A 14,810-nucleotide genomic window follows, 5' to 3' on the forward strand; every position below is an offset into this window, starting at 1 on the left:
CTGGGTGCCGCCTCTTCCGTCCACAGCGACCGGAAGTGAGGCGGGAGCGCCGGAAGTTGATGGGAATTTCCTGTGAGCTCGGCTTCCTCAACATGGCAGCGCCCTTGTCAGTGGAGGTGGAGTTCGGGTGAGTCGCAGAACTGGGGCGCCGTGGGGATGGATTGAAGTCGTCGGGCCGGAACTCCCCTCCCTCTGCTTTGGGCCCCGTCACGACCGAATCGCTGAGGCTCCCGGCGCCTTCCCAGAGCTACGCCACCCGCCTCGGAGAGTCTGAGAGGCTCGGTCTCCCTTGGCGACGGGGCCGTATGTCCGGGAATAGAGGCGCAAGCCCAGGCGTGGAGGTGCCCTTTGGGCACTCCTCAGTGCCCTGTGCCTTGCCGGACCCACTAAGCGTGACGGTTAGCTGGCGGCCTCCTTACCTTCCTTGATAATCCCGTTTTGGACCAGGCCCGTGTGTCTGGCATCTGAGCTCCTAGAACCGAGAAGGATCACCCTTCACCCCCAGATTTCTTCCCCTGGACAGCAGTTTCTTGCACGGTTACTAGAACCTGTTTCTCTTGGGATATGTAGCCCAAACGGGACTCCTTCTCTTTTTCAAGATTTGGGAGTGTTAAACAGACCTGAAGCCCTTTCAGGATCTTCAGGATAAACTTGCTGATAGCCTTCTGCAGATCTTGAGTCAGGTGGAAATATGGGGATAAATAAAGAGCACAGTGGAGGAGGCTAAGTTGACAGTACAGCATGCGTGAAACGAGAGGAGTGGGATTGGGGCACACACCAGCAGCTGAAGAAACCCAGATCAGGGAGAAAGTCTCCTCAAGCCAATATTCTGTCCTTTACAGACAGATTTGTCGTGTAATTTCAGAGCTGAGAAAGACCACAGAGCTTAGAGTGAATGGCAAAGACACTGAGACCCAATAGATGGGTGGTAGAATTAGGGTCACATGGGAAAAGCCAGGACTAGATGTGTGTGTGCACGTGTGTGTGCACGTGTGTGTGAAGATAAACAAGCCAAGGCTTATATGAAAGGGGAAGTCTGAAACGGGAATCTAAAACCTCTACCCGTAAATGCCTTTCCTTCCATTGGGTGCCCGCAGTTTCTTTCATGTTTTCCCTTCATTGGATAGTCCATTCAGTAACTATTTATTGAGTGCCTATCATGTGCCAGGCAGTGAGCCAGGCACTGAGGATACAAAGATAAATAGAACTCTGTCCATGTCCTCCAGTGTTCAGTGTTTCTGTCCGTTAGAATAAGGGAGTAGTCTCATGAATGTTAACTGTGTTTTAATTGACAATATTGTCTGGCCCCATGGGTCCAGTGAGAACGATCCTGGTCTGGCCTCCGGTCTATTTCGCTTCACTAACCCTTGGCTCAGCTATACACCCCACCCTACTCCAGGCCTCATGGCTTGGATGTTCTAGGAGGATCCCTGCTGTTCTGACCTCTCCTGAAAAGGGAGAAGCTGCAGGCTGCCAGTGTTAAGGTTTATCTGGAGCGCGCTTACCTTTCATTCTTACTGAGTCAGACATGGTATTTGTTCATCAGGAATGTGTCTGCCAGGTACTGTGCTGGCAGCAGTGGTCAGTCCTACTATGAGGAAGATATGGCCCCCGCCTTCCAGAGCTTACAGACTAACTTAATTAACTCTTTTTTTAGCCTAAATATCTCTAGCTTCAGCCTCCCTCACCCCTAAGAGCAAGAGTGAGCCCCGCAACTTTCCTACCCTGTCTCCCCATCTCCCAACACCTCCTGTCACTGACACAGCATCCCAGGAGAATGGCACTTTCTCAGGAAGCAGGACTGTCTAAGATGTATGCCAAACCCAGTTTCCTTCTCTCTTTGTCCCAGTGCATGTTTCACCCTTAGCTTCTCTTTCATTATCTACATTTCTTAGTGGATTTCCTTCACCCGTCACTGTGAACCTGAGCAGATTTGCAAAGAAACTGCCTTGCCCATCATCCTCTCCCTTCTGTCTCTTGAGGGCCACTCTGGTCCTTGAAGAGTCTAGTTAGGATTTTGCCTCTTTCCCCTGAGCAGATGTGGTTCTGTCAGTCCCACCAGCTTTGATAGACTCTCTATAAGACCTCTCACACCTTTCACTCTCTTGTCAGGAACCAGTTCTGCCATCCTATGTTGTGCTTCCTGAACTGTCCTGAGCAGCATATCTTCTCCTATCACACAAGATTCAAAGTATGCAGTGGAGACGCGTTGTGTGTCCCTGCAGTCCAGATGTGAGATTATCATCCCTTTTCCTTCTTCCTGAGACTGGTCAGTGTTGGCAAAGGGAGGTAGGGCCATCGAGGCCAGAGAAGGAGAAATGGGCATTTTCATTTATTCGGCAAATATTTCTTGAGTGCCTACTGTGTGTCAGACCCTGTTTTAGGCAGAGCTTATAGTCTAGCAGGTAGAAGGGAAATTAAACAAAACAAAAAATACATGAGATGAGCTGATGGAGATAAGCTAGAAACAGTGAGGGCAGTTTGGGGATCATCTGTACCAGCCACTAGTACCAGCAAACACTCCCATCAGGAATTAGGGGGAGAGGGAAGATGAAGTAGCTTCAGATGTAACTCCCTAGCTGAGTTTGAACAGAAGACCCTGGAGGACATCAGAATGTCTGGCTTTGGTTCTCTTCTGTGACCAAAACAGGCCCCTTGCCTGCCTTCCTGAATCTCTCCAGAGGCTGGGTGTTCACCTTCCTCCCCTCCAGATGCGCTGGCAGTAGAAATGCCAACCCCTCCCTTGGGGGCCCAGTGAACCCAGTGGTGACAGGTCACTCTGAGCGAGACTGCTTCTTCCATTCTCCGCTTGCAAAGGAAAAACAGCCTTGGCCTCTGAGCCTGGTACCACCAGGTTTGGCCACTCTTGGTTGTTTGCCTTGGTCCCAGTGCCTCCAGTTCCCACCCCTCTTCTCTGACCCCCAACTCCTAAGCCCCTTGCCTGTCACCCTCCCCCACCCCAGCTGCTGCATGTGCCAGCCCCCACCCAGGAGAGAACGAGGCTCTTGGAAGGGGATAAATGGAGGCTCTGTGCAGGCCTGCAGCTGAAATGGCCCTGCGCGCGGCCACAGATGGGCCTCCTCTCCCCCTCCACATTTCTGCATCAACAAAGCGTGACCTTGTTTAGATGACAGTCGCCCCATGTTTCCCCCATGACAATGCTTGCCTTGCCTTTGCCTCCCAGTGGACTGTCTCAGGACATCTCTGTTCTCTGAAATTGGGAAAGGGTGGCGGGGTGGGAAGCGTCACATCCATCACAAGTCTGTTAAGGCCTTCTCAGTTAAGATCCACGTGAAGTCTGAGATGGGAATCAGGAGACCCAGAGGAAGACGCACTATGGGGCATTGAAAGAGCCCTGGTGTCCTCATCGTAAGCCGCAGCTTCTGGACTTGGCTCCAGTCATCTCTGTGTCCCAGCTTCCCCTTGGCCGGGTCCTGGCATACAGAAGTGAACCAAGATCTGCCTTCAAGAGGCTTTCTGACCTTTGCGGAGTCTGGTTTTCTTTCTGCCAGAGTTGCTGGGGCTGAGCAGAAATCAGTTGGAATTTAGATCTTACTTCAGCCACTGCTTGTATGACTTTGGACAAGGCCGTTAACGTCTCTGGGCGTCGGTCTGCTTCTCCACTGGATGGAACTGATAATGTTTGCCTCCCTTTCTCCTTACCTGGGATGCCCTGCGGATGAAATGAGATGGAGAGAGTTCTAGTAAATGGCAGAGTCATTGCTCAGCCCTGTGGAGTCTCAGCCTGCAGCACTGTGGTGTGCCCACCAGGCCAGCAGTGAGTGGCACAAGCAGAGACATTTCAGACCCACCCCTGGCCAGCGGAAACCCTTCAACACACAGGGTCTCTATCATGTCTGATGCTGGTTCCTCAACATTTGTGTAGATAGAAAGAGATTGAGGCTTGGGAACACAAAGTCACGTGCCCGGGGTCTGGGCATCAGGTAGAGGTGGCGCGTGGTCTCCATCTCAGGGCAAGGGCTCCAAAGCTTGTGCCCACACCCATATACTGAGCTGCCTCTTGAGAAAGCAGAAGAGTCAAAATGACACTCTGCAAACTTGGGTGCCTGATCATTGGTAGAAATTATTTACATCCCCCTTGTCCACATCAGGAAGTCACGTGTGCGACTCAGTCACATCGTTGTATTTGTACTTGAGCTGTCCCTGGGCCTTGGTCTGTGCATCTCTTGGGCTTCTCATGTCAGCCCCTTCCCTCCTCAGTTCTCAGTCTCGGCTGGGTTTTTGCAGGAGCTCACCTGGTTGTCTTTCTCTGGCCCTCCTTTGCAGAGGCGGCGCGGAGCTCCTTTTTGACGGCGTAAAGAAACATCAGGTCACCTTACCTGGACAGGAGGAGCCCTGTGAGTATGCGCTTCCCGAGCCCCTCTCTGGGGGCCACTGAGCAGGTCCTGTGCCAGAGGGAACGGGTAGGCTATCCCTGGCCAGTGGGAGGAGAGTAAGGAAGAGATAGCACCAGAGTACCCTTCCCCCGTGCTCTCTGGGATGAGCCCGCTTTGCAGGAGGAACATAACGTAGCTTAGTCCTTATAGATGCAGGTTCTTTATTCAGACAGACTGGAGTCTGGATCTCCTTAAAACCTCAGGCCCGGCGGAGCCTCACCTCTCTGAGCGTTAGTGTCCTTCCCTATGCGGTAGGGACGGAAGTCCTTACGCGCTAAAAGCTATAGCATGCGTCTCCGTTGTTATTCGATGGCAAGCAGAGTGGTGTCCTCGCTGAAGGGAGTCCCCTTTAGCAAGGATGGAACAGTGTGGATGGGCTCACATGGTGAGAGGATTTCGATGAGGCGGAAAGTATCCAGCGGAGAGGATAGGGACATCAACTAAGGGACACAGTGGGGTTTTTTCATTTGTCCATCCGAACACTCGTTCATCTTCCTTCCGCAAGTATGTACTGAGCACCTCCTGTGTGACAGACTAGGAGCCAGGCACCGGGGAGACAAGCGAATATGAGCCAGTTCCTGCCTTCACGCTGGGGGGTGGGGTTCGAAGAGGTAACCTGCAGGCGTCCAGCTAGGTCCATGTCCCTGTAGCCCAGAGGCAGGAGCCTGGGCATCGCAACCCCAGAGGTGCTTGGCAGCCCTGGCAGCCCCAGGAGTTAGGATTCATTTCCCCTGCGTTCGCATGGCGCGGTCGTCCCCAGGCTTAGTGACTCCAGCCGCTGTCATTCGTCCAGTGGCTGAACGGCCGCCGTGGGCCAGAGCTGGAAAATGTGCTCACTCCGAGGCTGTGGTTGCCAGATCTTGTTCTGGTGCCTTTTTGTATCAGGCACAGTGCTAGCTGCTGGGCACACGGTGGTAAGCAAAACACTCATGGTTCTTGCCCTGCATGGAATGTAGCGGAAGTGGAGGCAGGCTGCAAACCAGGAGACACCGCATGTGGTGGGCATTGGCGTGAGGAAAGCAGACAGGTGTTTCGAAGGAGAACACGTGGTGAGAGAAGGCCTTGAGGGGGTGACTTTGAGGTGAAGGCCCGAAGGGTAGAAAGCAGCCAGCCTGATAAGTTGGGAGGGAGAGCAGAGGTGCAGGGGGCCCCTTCCAGGCAGAGGGGGTGGCTCTTGTGAGGGCCTCCAGGTCAGCGGCCTCAGGGTGGCCTTCAGTCCGGGAACGGAAGAAGGGCCAGTGTGATGAGGACCACGGGCTGTTGGGCTTGGCAGGCACAGCCCTAGTTGCTTGTGCAAGTAGTTGTCACAGATTCTTAGATGGTGGCCACCATTACTGTTCCCATTTAAAACAACTGGAAACCCCAATTCAGAGGTGTCAAGGGTCATCTTAGTCCACACCATGCAGTTATTTAAACAGCTGAGCTGGGATTTAGAACCCGATTTCAGGGTCTCCGAAGTCCTCGCACGGTGCGACGAACTCCCTGAGTCCCATGACGTCTCACGCCGCAGTGTACTTTCTGGTTTCTGCACTTTTCATTCGCTCGCTCGCTCACTCGTGCCTTCAACAGCTACTTACTTTAATTTTTGTGATGACCCCAGTAGCTATTATATATGATCAAGGAAACCAAACCTCAGAGAGAGAGACCTGTCCAGAGCTATCTGAGGAGGGAGGCGGGGCTGAGACCCAGGTGGCTGACCTCTCCTCCTCCTCCACTGCTTAGCAGGTAGCTGGGGCCTCCCTCCCACCTCTGGGGTGGCAGAGAAGCAGGCATGGGAGAAGCTGAAATGGCCCCTTGACTTAGTCTCTGGGCCCTTGGCTGTGGGTTTCCATCCCTGGTCCCGTGTTTGCCCTGCTGTGCCCAGAGGCGTAGGTCACAGCGCAGCCGCAGAGCCGGCTGGCAGCTGCCAGGCATCACCCTGGCACACAGGAGCCCAGCGGGTGCCGCCAGCAGAGTCTCACTCTTCCCCCCGGCCCGTGCCCAGCTCTGTCGCCTGGCAGCCTTCCCAGCCCAGGGGCTGCCACTTGGCCAAGCAGGTCTTGGAGACTCCGGCAGAGAAAATAGCAACCATAAGATTATGGATTGAGACAAGTCTCACAAACAAGGGGACTCCAGGGCCCTGGGTCCCGGGCCAGGGGAGAGCTTCTAACCCAGCCAACTTGGGAAAAGAGGATGGGCAAGACCGAAGGGGGCGAGCCTGCCCGAGGAGCTCCGGCAGTACATGTTTGCAGATCCCTAACTTCTGTGGGTCTCTTTTTTCCCATCTGTGAAACGGGCCGTCGGGCCAGAGTTAGTCTTTTTTTGAGCTGGTTACCCGTTGCACAGCCACAGTTCAGAAAAGTTGTTTCCAGATCTGAGCACACAATTCTGGACGTGAGGATGTGTCGTTGGTGAGAAGTGTGCTTATCGAGGGGGACGTCCTGACAGCCATCTCTGAGGAACAGGCCATCTCCTTGATTGGCAGGGGTTGGTCGGCGCCATCAGTTTCGGACATTGTGGCCACTGGGGGCCGGTTTTTAGGCATCAAGGTCTCTTCAGTGCAAGGCTCCCAGCCTGTGATGGGTCAGTGGCCTGGAGCAAACCCAAAACGGCAGGGGAGACAGACTGACTGTCCCTGTGTGGGCCTTACCTGCCCTGGTCCCCAGGAGGAGACACCAGGCCTCACCTTTCCCTGCCCTTCTCCCTCTGCCCTGTCTTTGTATTGCAGGGTGGCTGGCCTGGGAGCTGGAGCTCCCGGCGCTTTAAACTGCTTAGCATGCATTTCACAGCCTCTCTGGGGCCAGCTGTTCCTTTCTCTGCTCTGGGGCCTGTTTGCCGATCCCTCCCCCCCACCCCTCCTCTCCCCCAGCCCCTCCCAGTCCCTGTGCAAAATTGCTTTTGAAAAGATCCACTTTCTGCTTAATTAAACAATGAGGAGCGTCCCCTGCACATCTGTAAACCTCCTTCTGAGGCCAGTTTAGCCCACAAACTGCTCCATTCTTAGCCCCATTCACTTGTAAATGGACCCTCTGATGTTCCCTCTACCCTCTCTTCTCCTCTACGCCCCCCATCCCTGCTCTTTCTTCTCCCTTTTCAGCTAAGGCCTGGGGTGGGCTCCCAGAAGAGCCTGGAGCCTGGTGGACTTGGTGGGAACTGGAGCAGTTTAACCTTATGGAGGAGAAGACTTAGGGGAACCAGCTCTCCCAGATCTGAGTGGCGTGGGGAAGAGGGGCCGCTTTTGTTGGTGTCGTCGCCATGGACCAGCAAGGCTCCTTGCGGGGAGTGTCAGGAAGACAGATTTCTGGTTAGGAGAAAAGCTCTCCCTGGAGATCGTCCAAGAGAGGCTGGATGTGGGTCTCTTGCAGTTGGGGTTCAATAATAGATAAGACCTTTTCAGCCTTAGAAGCTAGGATGGACACCGGTGGAGGAGCCCTGCCACAGTGGAGGGTCAGTATCCCCAGACAAGGACAGTCTACTGGAGCGGGCAGTCCTGGCAGGAGTTTCTGTAGGTGCTTCCTAAGAGTGATGTACATGGTGCCCCTTTGCCGACAGCTGTCAGCCAAGAGGGTAAGGAGCCTTGAGTCACTGTGGCCAAATGGACATTGTCAGGTGTGTTGGACACTCCACGGGGCCTGCTGCTGCCTTGTGCCTGAACCAGCAATGTTTTGAGGTTTGGGTTGCTGTCCCCATTAGTCAGAGGCTGACCCTGAGACTGAAAGGCGGGGTGACTTACTGCCCAGGGCATCTGGCAACAAGCAGCTCAGGGTCTCCTGGCTCCAGAAGCCCAGGCCTTGGCCACCCTGTCGCAGAGCAGCGGCTGAGGGCTCGGGCCAGGCTTCCTCACCGGAGACCTCATATTGGGTGCTCATCTGGCGCTTGTGTTCTGGGTCCGCCTCAGCCTCAGAATGGGATTCCTTCCGTCTGGGTTGTCAGGGAGCTTGTTAGGGCTCTGAACATCCAAAACGGAGGCAAGGGGCCACCTGGCTGGTTCAGTCAGCAGAACATCAGACTCTTGATCTTGGGGTCGTGAGTTCAAGTCCCACGTTGGATATAGAGGTTACTTGAAAAAAATAAATCAATAAAACGATTTTTATAAATAATTAAATAAAATGGAGGGAAGGCCAGTGTCTGGGGCCCCCTCACCATTCCTGATCCCCCCATTCCTGCATTGCCTTTCCTGCTTCTGATGGCAAGGTCATGGGTCCCCTGGAAAGCCCCAGCCAGTCCCAGAGCTAGCCAATGAGTGAACCCCACCTGCCAGGCTGCCCAGACAGAATCCGCAGGGGGCCAGGGGCCTGCGCAGAGCCTGCAGAAGCTCAGGACATTGGAGAGGGCAAAGGGTACAGGTTTCTCCTCTGGATCACAGAACGATTACGGCACGGAGGTGCCGGGAGCCCCATGTGGGTCGTCTTACATGGTCCTCACGGTACCCCTGTTATTGGCATTCTTCCCCTTCCCACTTCCCAGGGAAGGAAGCTGAGGCTCAGAGAACCCCGTGGCCAAGGAAGGGTTAAGCAGAGTCAGGGACTGGTGGCTCTGGGGGATCTCTCGTGCACAGGAAGTAATAGCTCAAACCCAGAACCAGGACTGTCTGGGTTCTCAACCTCTCCTCCCCGCTCTGCAGTTGTCCACGTGTCAGCGGACATCACGAGACTCGGTGCTGTGTGCTGGGGGCCAGTGCCGGGTCCTCGGGACACACTCCAGTTCATAACGGTCATGCGTGCATTTGAACTGGATCTTGATACTGTGTGTCACCAGAGAAACACGGGGCACATTTGGCGTTCACGAGGAAGGAGAGGCCTCTTGCAGAGCAGACCTATCTCAAGGCCCCTGCACGCCTTGCATGGTCCAGCCCCTGGCGACTGCTCTGGCCTCCTCTCGTGCTGATCTTCCTGTCTTCCCCATTCTGTTACCTTGAACCTGCCGATCCCATCTTGCCTCAGATCTTTATGTGTGTTCCTTCTTCTGCCCGGGGTGCTTCTCCCTCCCGCTCTACTCATCCTTCAGGCCTCAGCATCAACCCCAACATCTCAGAATAGTTTTCCTGCCCCTGCACTAAGGAGATAGCCTTTATGGCAACTAATTCAATCAGTGGTGGCGTCTCCCCTGCTAGCCTGTTAACTCCCTGAGGGTGGGCTCTACGTCTCCCGTCTTCTAGCACCTGGCACATAGTAGTTGTTCAATAAATATTTGTCTTGTGAACGCCTGCATGGGATCCCAGGAGAGAAGCCACCCTCAGTGGAAGTGGGAAGGCAGGAGGACCTAGAGGGGGAAGGTGAACGGGAGATCCCCCAGAGCCACCAGTCCCCGACTCTGCTTAACCCTTCCTCCTCCCCTGGGCGCCTTTGGAAGCCGACCATCTGGCTTGGAAGCTATTTGCATATTGTCTGGGCCTCAGCAAGCCTAGCAAGATGTCCCTGGGGGGGTGTTTCAGGCCAGGCCGAGTGGCCCTTGCAAGGCCTCCCTGCGAAGGGAGCAGCGGTAAGAGTTCGAGCTCTCCCCACCCCCAGATCCAGGCATGGGGGAACAATACGGAGACCTCACCATGGAAACAGGCTATCAAGAATGTGGGCAGGCCTGGGGGGCACAGAGGAGGGAGGGAGTGACCTCAGCAAAGAGGAGCATCATGATAAATGAGCCTATACCGACAGCAGACTCACCCCCCAGTCCACCCCTCTGGGACTCCATGATGGTGCCATCTCTCGGATGACCCCAACATGACCACTAGCCCTCCCCCCCCTCCCCCAGCCTGCCCAGAGTGGAGCAGAAGCCCCCTCCTTTTGGAAGGAGACCGGGCCCTTAACCCAACTGGGTCCTGATTCTGTACAGGCCAGCCGGGGCCGTGGAGGTGCAGCTGGTGGCCCTGGGGCCAGGCACTGCCCAGCGCCTCTCGGCTCCTCCACACACACAGGCGCAACCCCGCCTGCCGCGGTTGGCTGATGGATGTGTCAGACCCCGGCGGCCGTATCGAGCGGCCACAAGATGTATGGGCTGGCGGCCCACCAGACAGTGCCAAGATGGAGGCCGAGGGGGAGCCTCTGAAACCAGGCCTCGGCGGGGAACCCAGCCAGGAGTCCGAATGGACTGCAGCTAGTTGGAGGCGACACTCTGCACCCGCTGCCCACTCCAGGGACCATGAGGACTCCAATCTGCTTTGTTTAAAAGCAGGAATTACAATCGAAAGGCTGCAGTCTCAGATCTTGGACACTCTGCCCATGGCCCTGTGCTCCGCCGGCGGATGATCCGGGGAAGTTGGCACGGAGCAGAGTGAACGGGGCCATCCCGGGTGCAGCCTGCCGGCCTCCCAGGAGGGTGGCATGCAGGTCAGGGAGAATGGTCCAGAACTCTGGCCAAGGCCAGTTCTGTGGTGGAGACACACCACTGGGCCGAGACTGGGGCAGAGTGGAGCTTCTCGGCCAAGCAGCTTTTCCCGCAGCGGCAGGTTGGGGCTGTCGCTCTGTGCAGAGAAACCAAGACGCTGCCTGGGCCCATCTCCAGCTTCACCCCTGAGCTCTGCTCATGTGTGGGTCCAGGACAGCAGACCCCTCTGGGAGACTAAGTCAGGATGGAGGTGGCTGGGCCTTCAGCCCTCAAGTGGTCTCGGGGAGAAAAGGACCTCCTGCAGCCTCAGGGACATCTGTTGGAGGACTGGATGCCCGAGAGCCGTGGGCCTTGAGTTTATGGAGGCGGCCGTCAGTGTGCTGGGGTCTGGGACCCTGTTCCTAGGGGAGGAGAGGTGATCAGGGCACAGGTGGCTCAGAACCTCCATGCGGTGTGCCTAGAGCTCAGTGGCTGTCCTGGAACCCCTGACGGGCTGGTCTCAGTGTCCAAGCTGAACCTCGTGCCTCTTCAGGGTGGCCGTCCCCGGCCTGGGGGGAGCTCTGTGAAGCTGGGGGTAGCAGGACAGTGATTTGTCAGCGGCTCTGGCTGGTGAAGGATCCTTCTGTCCTTCTGCCGGAGGAAATTAACTGATGTTAGCGGCTCAGCAATTGTTTTTCTTCCCTCACAAAGGGAAATCTATGCAGACCCTCTGAGAGCAAAGCTGAGTCCTCCCCATCTGGGACTGGCTGGAGAGAGAAGGTGGAGGGGTCCTTCAGGCTCTTCAGGAGCCCGTCTGTCAGGAGGGCCTGTCGCCTCTTTCAGCCCTGAGCAGCACCACTTTCTCTGAAGGCCTCTCTGGCTGGATGCTGGTCCCCTGACCCCCTTCCTCACTCTGGGAATCTGCAAGTCCAGGGCCATGAGAGCCTGGTCTCAAGGCGGCCCCTTACGCCCCATGTTCCCTTCCTTCTGATCCAGGCAAGGCTCTGGGGGCCGGGAGTCGTTGGGGTTTGACACGAGTTCGTTCTGTGCCTTCATCTCTAGGGGTCATCCGGGACCTCCTTGTCTGGATCAAGAAGAATTTGCTAAAAGAGCGGCCAGAGTTGTTCATCCAGGGAGACAGCGTGTGAGTCCCTTTCTTCCCTGAGGGTGTGGGGGGTGTGTGGGGGGGTAGGTTTGAGCCCCTATCCTTGGGTTCACCCACAGCCTTCTCGGGGTCCTGTTCTCCCCATTATCCTCCCTCCATCTCTGGGCCTCAGCTACTCTCTCCATACAGGAAGGCCTGAGAAAAAGATGCTGCCCACAGTCCCTTGCATCCCTTGACAGTCTGGGGCTCTGGTTGTCCCATAGAACTTCCTGTGATGCTGGAAATGCTATGTATTCTGTGCTGTTCCTCGTAGTAGCTGCTAAGCACATGAGTCTGTGGAGCCCTAGAAATGCAAATAGTGCCTCAGATACCGTACTGGAGAGCACAGGTCTGAAATTCCAGGGAATCACTGTGCACATGTGCACACACGCAGGTGCACACACACACGTGCACTGGGGTGAGCACACCGCTATCCCTAGCCGAGAGCTTCTTGACCTGTCCCAGACCTAGCCCAACCTCCTGGGAAAAAAGGCACACCCCCTGTGCCAGGAAGTCATTCTGCTTCTGCAAGAAGGCAGCCTAATGTGTAAGAGAGGTGGGCAAGGCACTAGTGGGTCCCAGTCATAATCCTCTTGAGGCAGAGGTCACCAGCCGGGGCTAAGGCTGCCATTCAAACCCTGGCTCAGGTCATGGTCCGGCCGTCATGGAGGTCACCCCCCGCCGCCAAGGACAGTAGTGCTCCCTGGGCTATTGCGAGCAGGGGCCAGGAGGGTACCTGTCCGGTTGTCAGCCTCCCCTGCCTTCCACCAGGACGGGCTGCTCTCGGGCTTGTGGGTGCTTGAGGCCCCGGGCAGCCTCCCTGATTCCAAGGAGCCAAGAGAGCCTCTGCTCCAGGACAGGCCTGTGGGAGGCCCCAGAGAGTGAGGTGAGACCCCTGGAAAAATATGCTGCCGCTAGTGGTTACCAGCATAGTGTCTAGTGGGCAGGCGCCTAACACGCATCGTCCCGGCTCATCCTGGCGCAGACCTGGGAAGATGGCTGGGTAACTTGTGCCATTTTCAGATGAGGAAACTGGTGCTCAGAGAATCAAAATGAGTTGTCTGTGGTCCGGGAGGTGGTGTTGGAATTCGTACCCATTTTCCAGATCATCCCAAAGGCTATGACTAGCCTGGTTTCCTTTAGATTCAGTGTCCCCTCCACTTCCTGGGTGCTTTTAAATTCGAACCTCAGGAGGACAAGGTCCCACCACATTGTCCTCCAGCCGGAGGGTCTCAGCCTCTACCCCCTGCTGCCGACTACCTCCTGTCCTTCCCTCCCTGCTGCTCACACCCTCTTTCCCACAGGCGGCCAGGAATTCTGGTGCTGATTAACGATGCGGACTGGGAACTACTGGTCAGTACCTCAGGAGACGTCCCTCCCCTCACTGCTGCCCCAGGACAGTCTTGGGTCTTTCATCAGGCCCGGCGGGCATAGCTGACTAGCCCCCTGTCCCACTTGGCTTCTAAACCGGGGCCACTGAACTGTCCTGCCCCAGGGAAGAAGGAGCAGGGAGCTGGGGGAGATGATGCCCTCTCCTTCTTCCTGAAGATTTGCAGGTTAATGTGCAGGGCCCCCATTTTTCTGGTAGATTTTCTCCTCCTCTCCCAAAGTGGCCAGGTCCCCTCCTCCCCTCCCCTCCTGCCAGCTGAGGAGAAGCCCCTAATGGTCTCCTCCTCTCTCTCCTGGGCCAGGGCGAGCTGGACTACCAGCTACAGGACCAGGACAGCATCCTCTTCATATCCACGCTGCACGGCGGCTGAGGACCCCGCTCTGTGCCCAGGCTCCCGTGGGGTGGGGAGCAGAGCACAGTCAGACATCCGCTGGGGCCCCGCTTCCAGGTCTCCCTGTCCCCCTTGGCCGCCTTCTTCCCGACTCTGTCCCCCGAGCTCCCTCCAGGCAGGGAAAAGAGGCCAGGTGCTAAAAATGAGCCTTTCTCAAGCACGTGAGTGGGGGCAGGCGGGCTCAGCCCTGCCTCCCCCACCAGCAGCCGAGGTGGGGGAGGGTACCCCTCTGGTTTGTTATAACAGGAGGGGGCTCCCTGGCCAGGTGACCCAGCTGCCGTCTACTCCTTGTGTCTCAGTCCAAACACTGAGTGACCCCTGACAAGGCACTCTACTCCCGGGCTCTGGTGTCTTCATGGGGAAGATGAATGGACCGGAATAGCTGATAGGAGGCCCCTCCCTTCTCCAAGATAGGAGGAGTCTCTGCCTCAGTTTCCCCATCTAGACAGCAGAGGGCTCTGGCTGTCCCCCACTGATATCATTATGAACCCCAGCTGGGGTCCCCTATTCAGTGCTGACTCCCCCCTCCCAGCAGCTGCTCTCCCAACCACACCCCTCCTCCTGCTCCCCCATCCCCAGCCCTTGACCCTGGCTGGCCTCCCCCCCCCCCCCCGACAGGCCACCAGATGGGCTCCTAAGACCCTCCCCCAGCAAAAGGCTGCCTGCAGCTCGTTCTGGAGAGGGAGAGCGAGGAGCAGGCAAAAGCTTGGACGGGCACATAGAGGCCTGAGGGGTCAGAGGGCCTCAGTTTCCTCCTCAACAGCAACTGAATATTTATAAGTATCTGAAAGCAGGCGAGATCCTTGATGGCACAAATGTAGGCTTCATCTCCTTTCCCACCTCCTGCAGGAAGCAGGGTGGGGGCAGGCCGCACCTGGTAGGCAGGGTGGTTTGCCCCTCCTCCCTCCGTGCCTTCTGGAAGTCTTGGGGCCTCAGTGCCTGCAACAGCTGGCCTTGGGCAAATAAAAGACCAGGTTGTTTACTAGCTTTGCCTGGAGTTTCATCCTTAGAAACCAGTGGCACCCCAGAACCCCCCGGCCATGGTCCATGGTCCAACCTCTCTGCCCTCAGCCTAGGGCTTTCAGAGCTGCCCTTCACCCAAAAAGAGGGCAGGGGTTAAAACCCAGACTACACAGACGGTCTGGGAGAGAGTGGTCTGCTAGGGCCATCTGGAGAAGGGGATGGCAGAGCCTGTCCGTGCTGACCAGT

The 14,810-nt window shown here is 56.3% G+C and overlaps 1 protein-coding gene across 2 annotated transcripts; it reads left to right on the forward strand.

Moving 5' to 3' along the window:
- Nucleotides 1-12: 12 nt before the first annotated feature.
- Nucleotides 13-14,586, forward strand: URM1 (ubiquitin related modifier 1). 2 transcript variants are annotated; one of them, XM_082695868.1, is made up of 6 exons: nucleotides 13-127; nucleotides 4,288-4,358; nucleotides 11,739-11,820; nucleotides 12,592-12,706; nucleotides 13,125-13,173; nucleotides 13,512-14,586. In XM_082695868.1, the coding sequence occupies exons 1-5, from the start codon at nucleotides 60-62 to the stop codon at nucleotides 13,149-13,151; spliced, it is 363 nt and encodes a 120-aa protein (XP_082551994.1). In that variant the 5' UTR covers nucleotides 13-59; the 3' UTR covers nucleotides 13,152-13,173; nucleotides 13,512-14,586. The 2 variants fall into 2 exon arrangements, with proteins under 2 accessions (XP_082551994.1, XP_082551995.1); XM_082695869.1 differs by lacking the exon at nucleotides 12,592-12,706 and having other exon boundaries at nucleotides 30-127.
- Nucleotides 14,587-14,810: the final 224 nt, after the last annotated feature.

Source organism: Mustela nivalis (assembly GCF_964662115.1).
Source record: "Mustela nivalis genome assembly, chromosome: 13".
NCBI classification, from domain to species: Eukaryota; Metazoa; Chordata; class Mammalia; order Carnivora; family Mustelidae; genus Mustela; species Mustela nivalis.

Excerpts from the sequence above, each read along its gene's own strand:
- URM1 (XM_082695868.1), top strand. The coding sequence starts at position 60 with ATGGGAATTTCCTGTGAGCTCGGCTTCCTCAACATGGCAGCGCCCTTG. Across the intron at positions 128-4,287 it reads TCAGTGGAGGTGGAGTTCGG|AGGCGGCGCGGAGCTCCTTT; the intron begins GTGAGTCGCAGA and ends CCTCCTTTGCAG. Across the intron at positions 4,359-11,738 it reads ACCTGGACAGGAGGAGCCCT|GGGTCATCCGGGACCTCCTT; the intron begins GTGAGTATGCGC and ends CTTCATCTCTAG.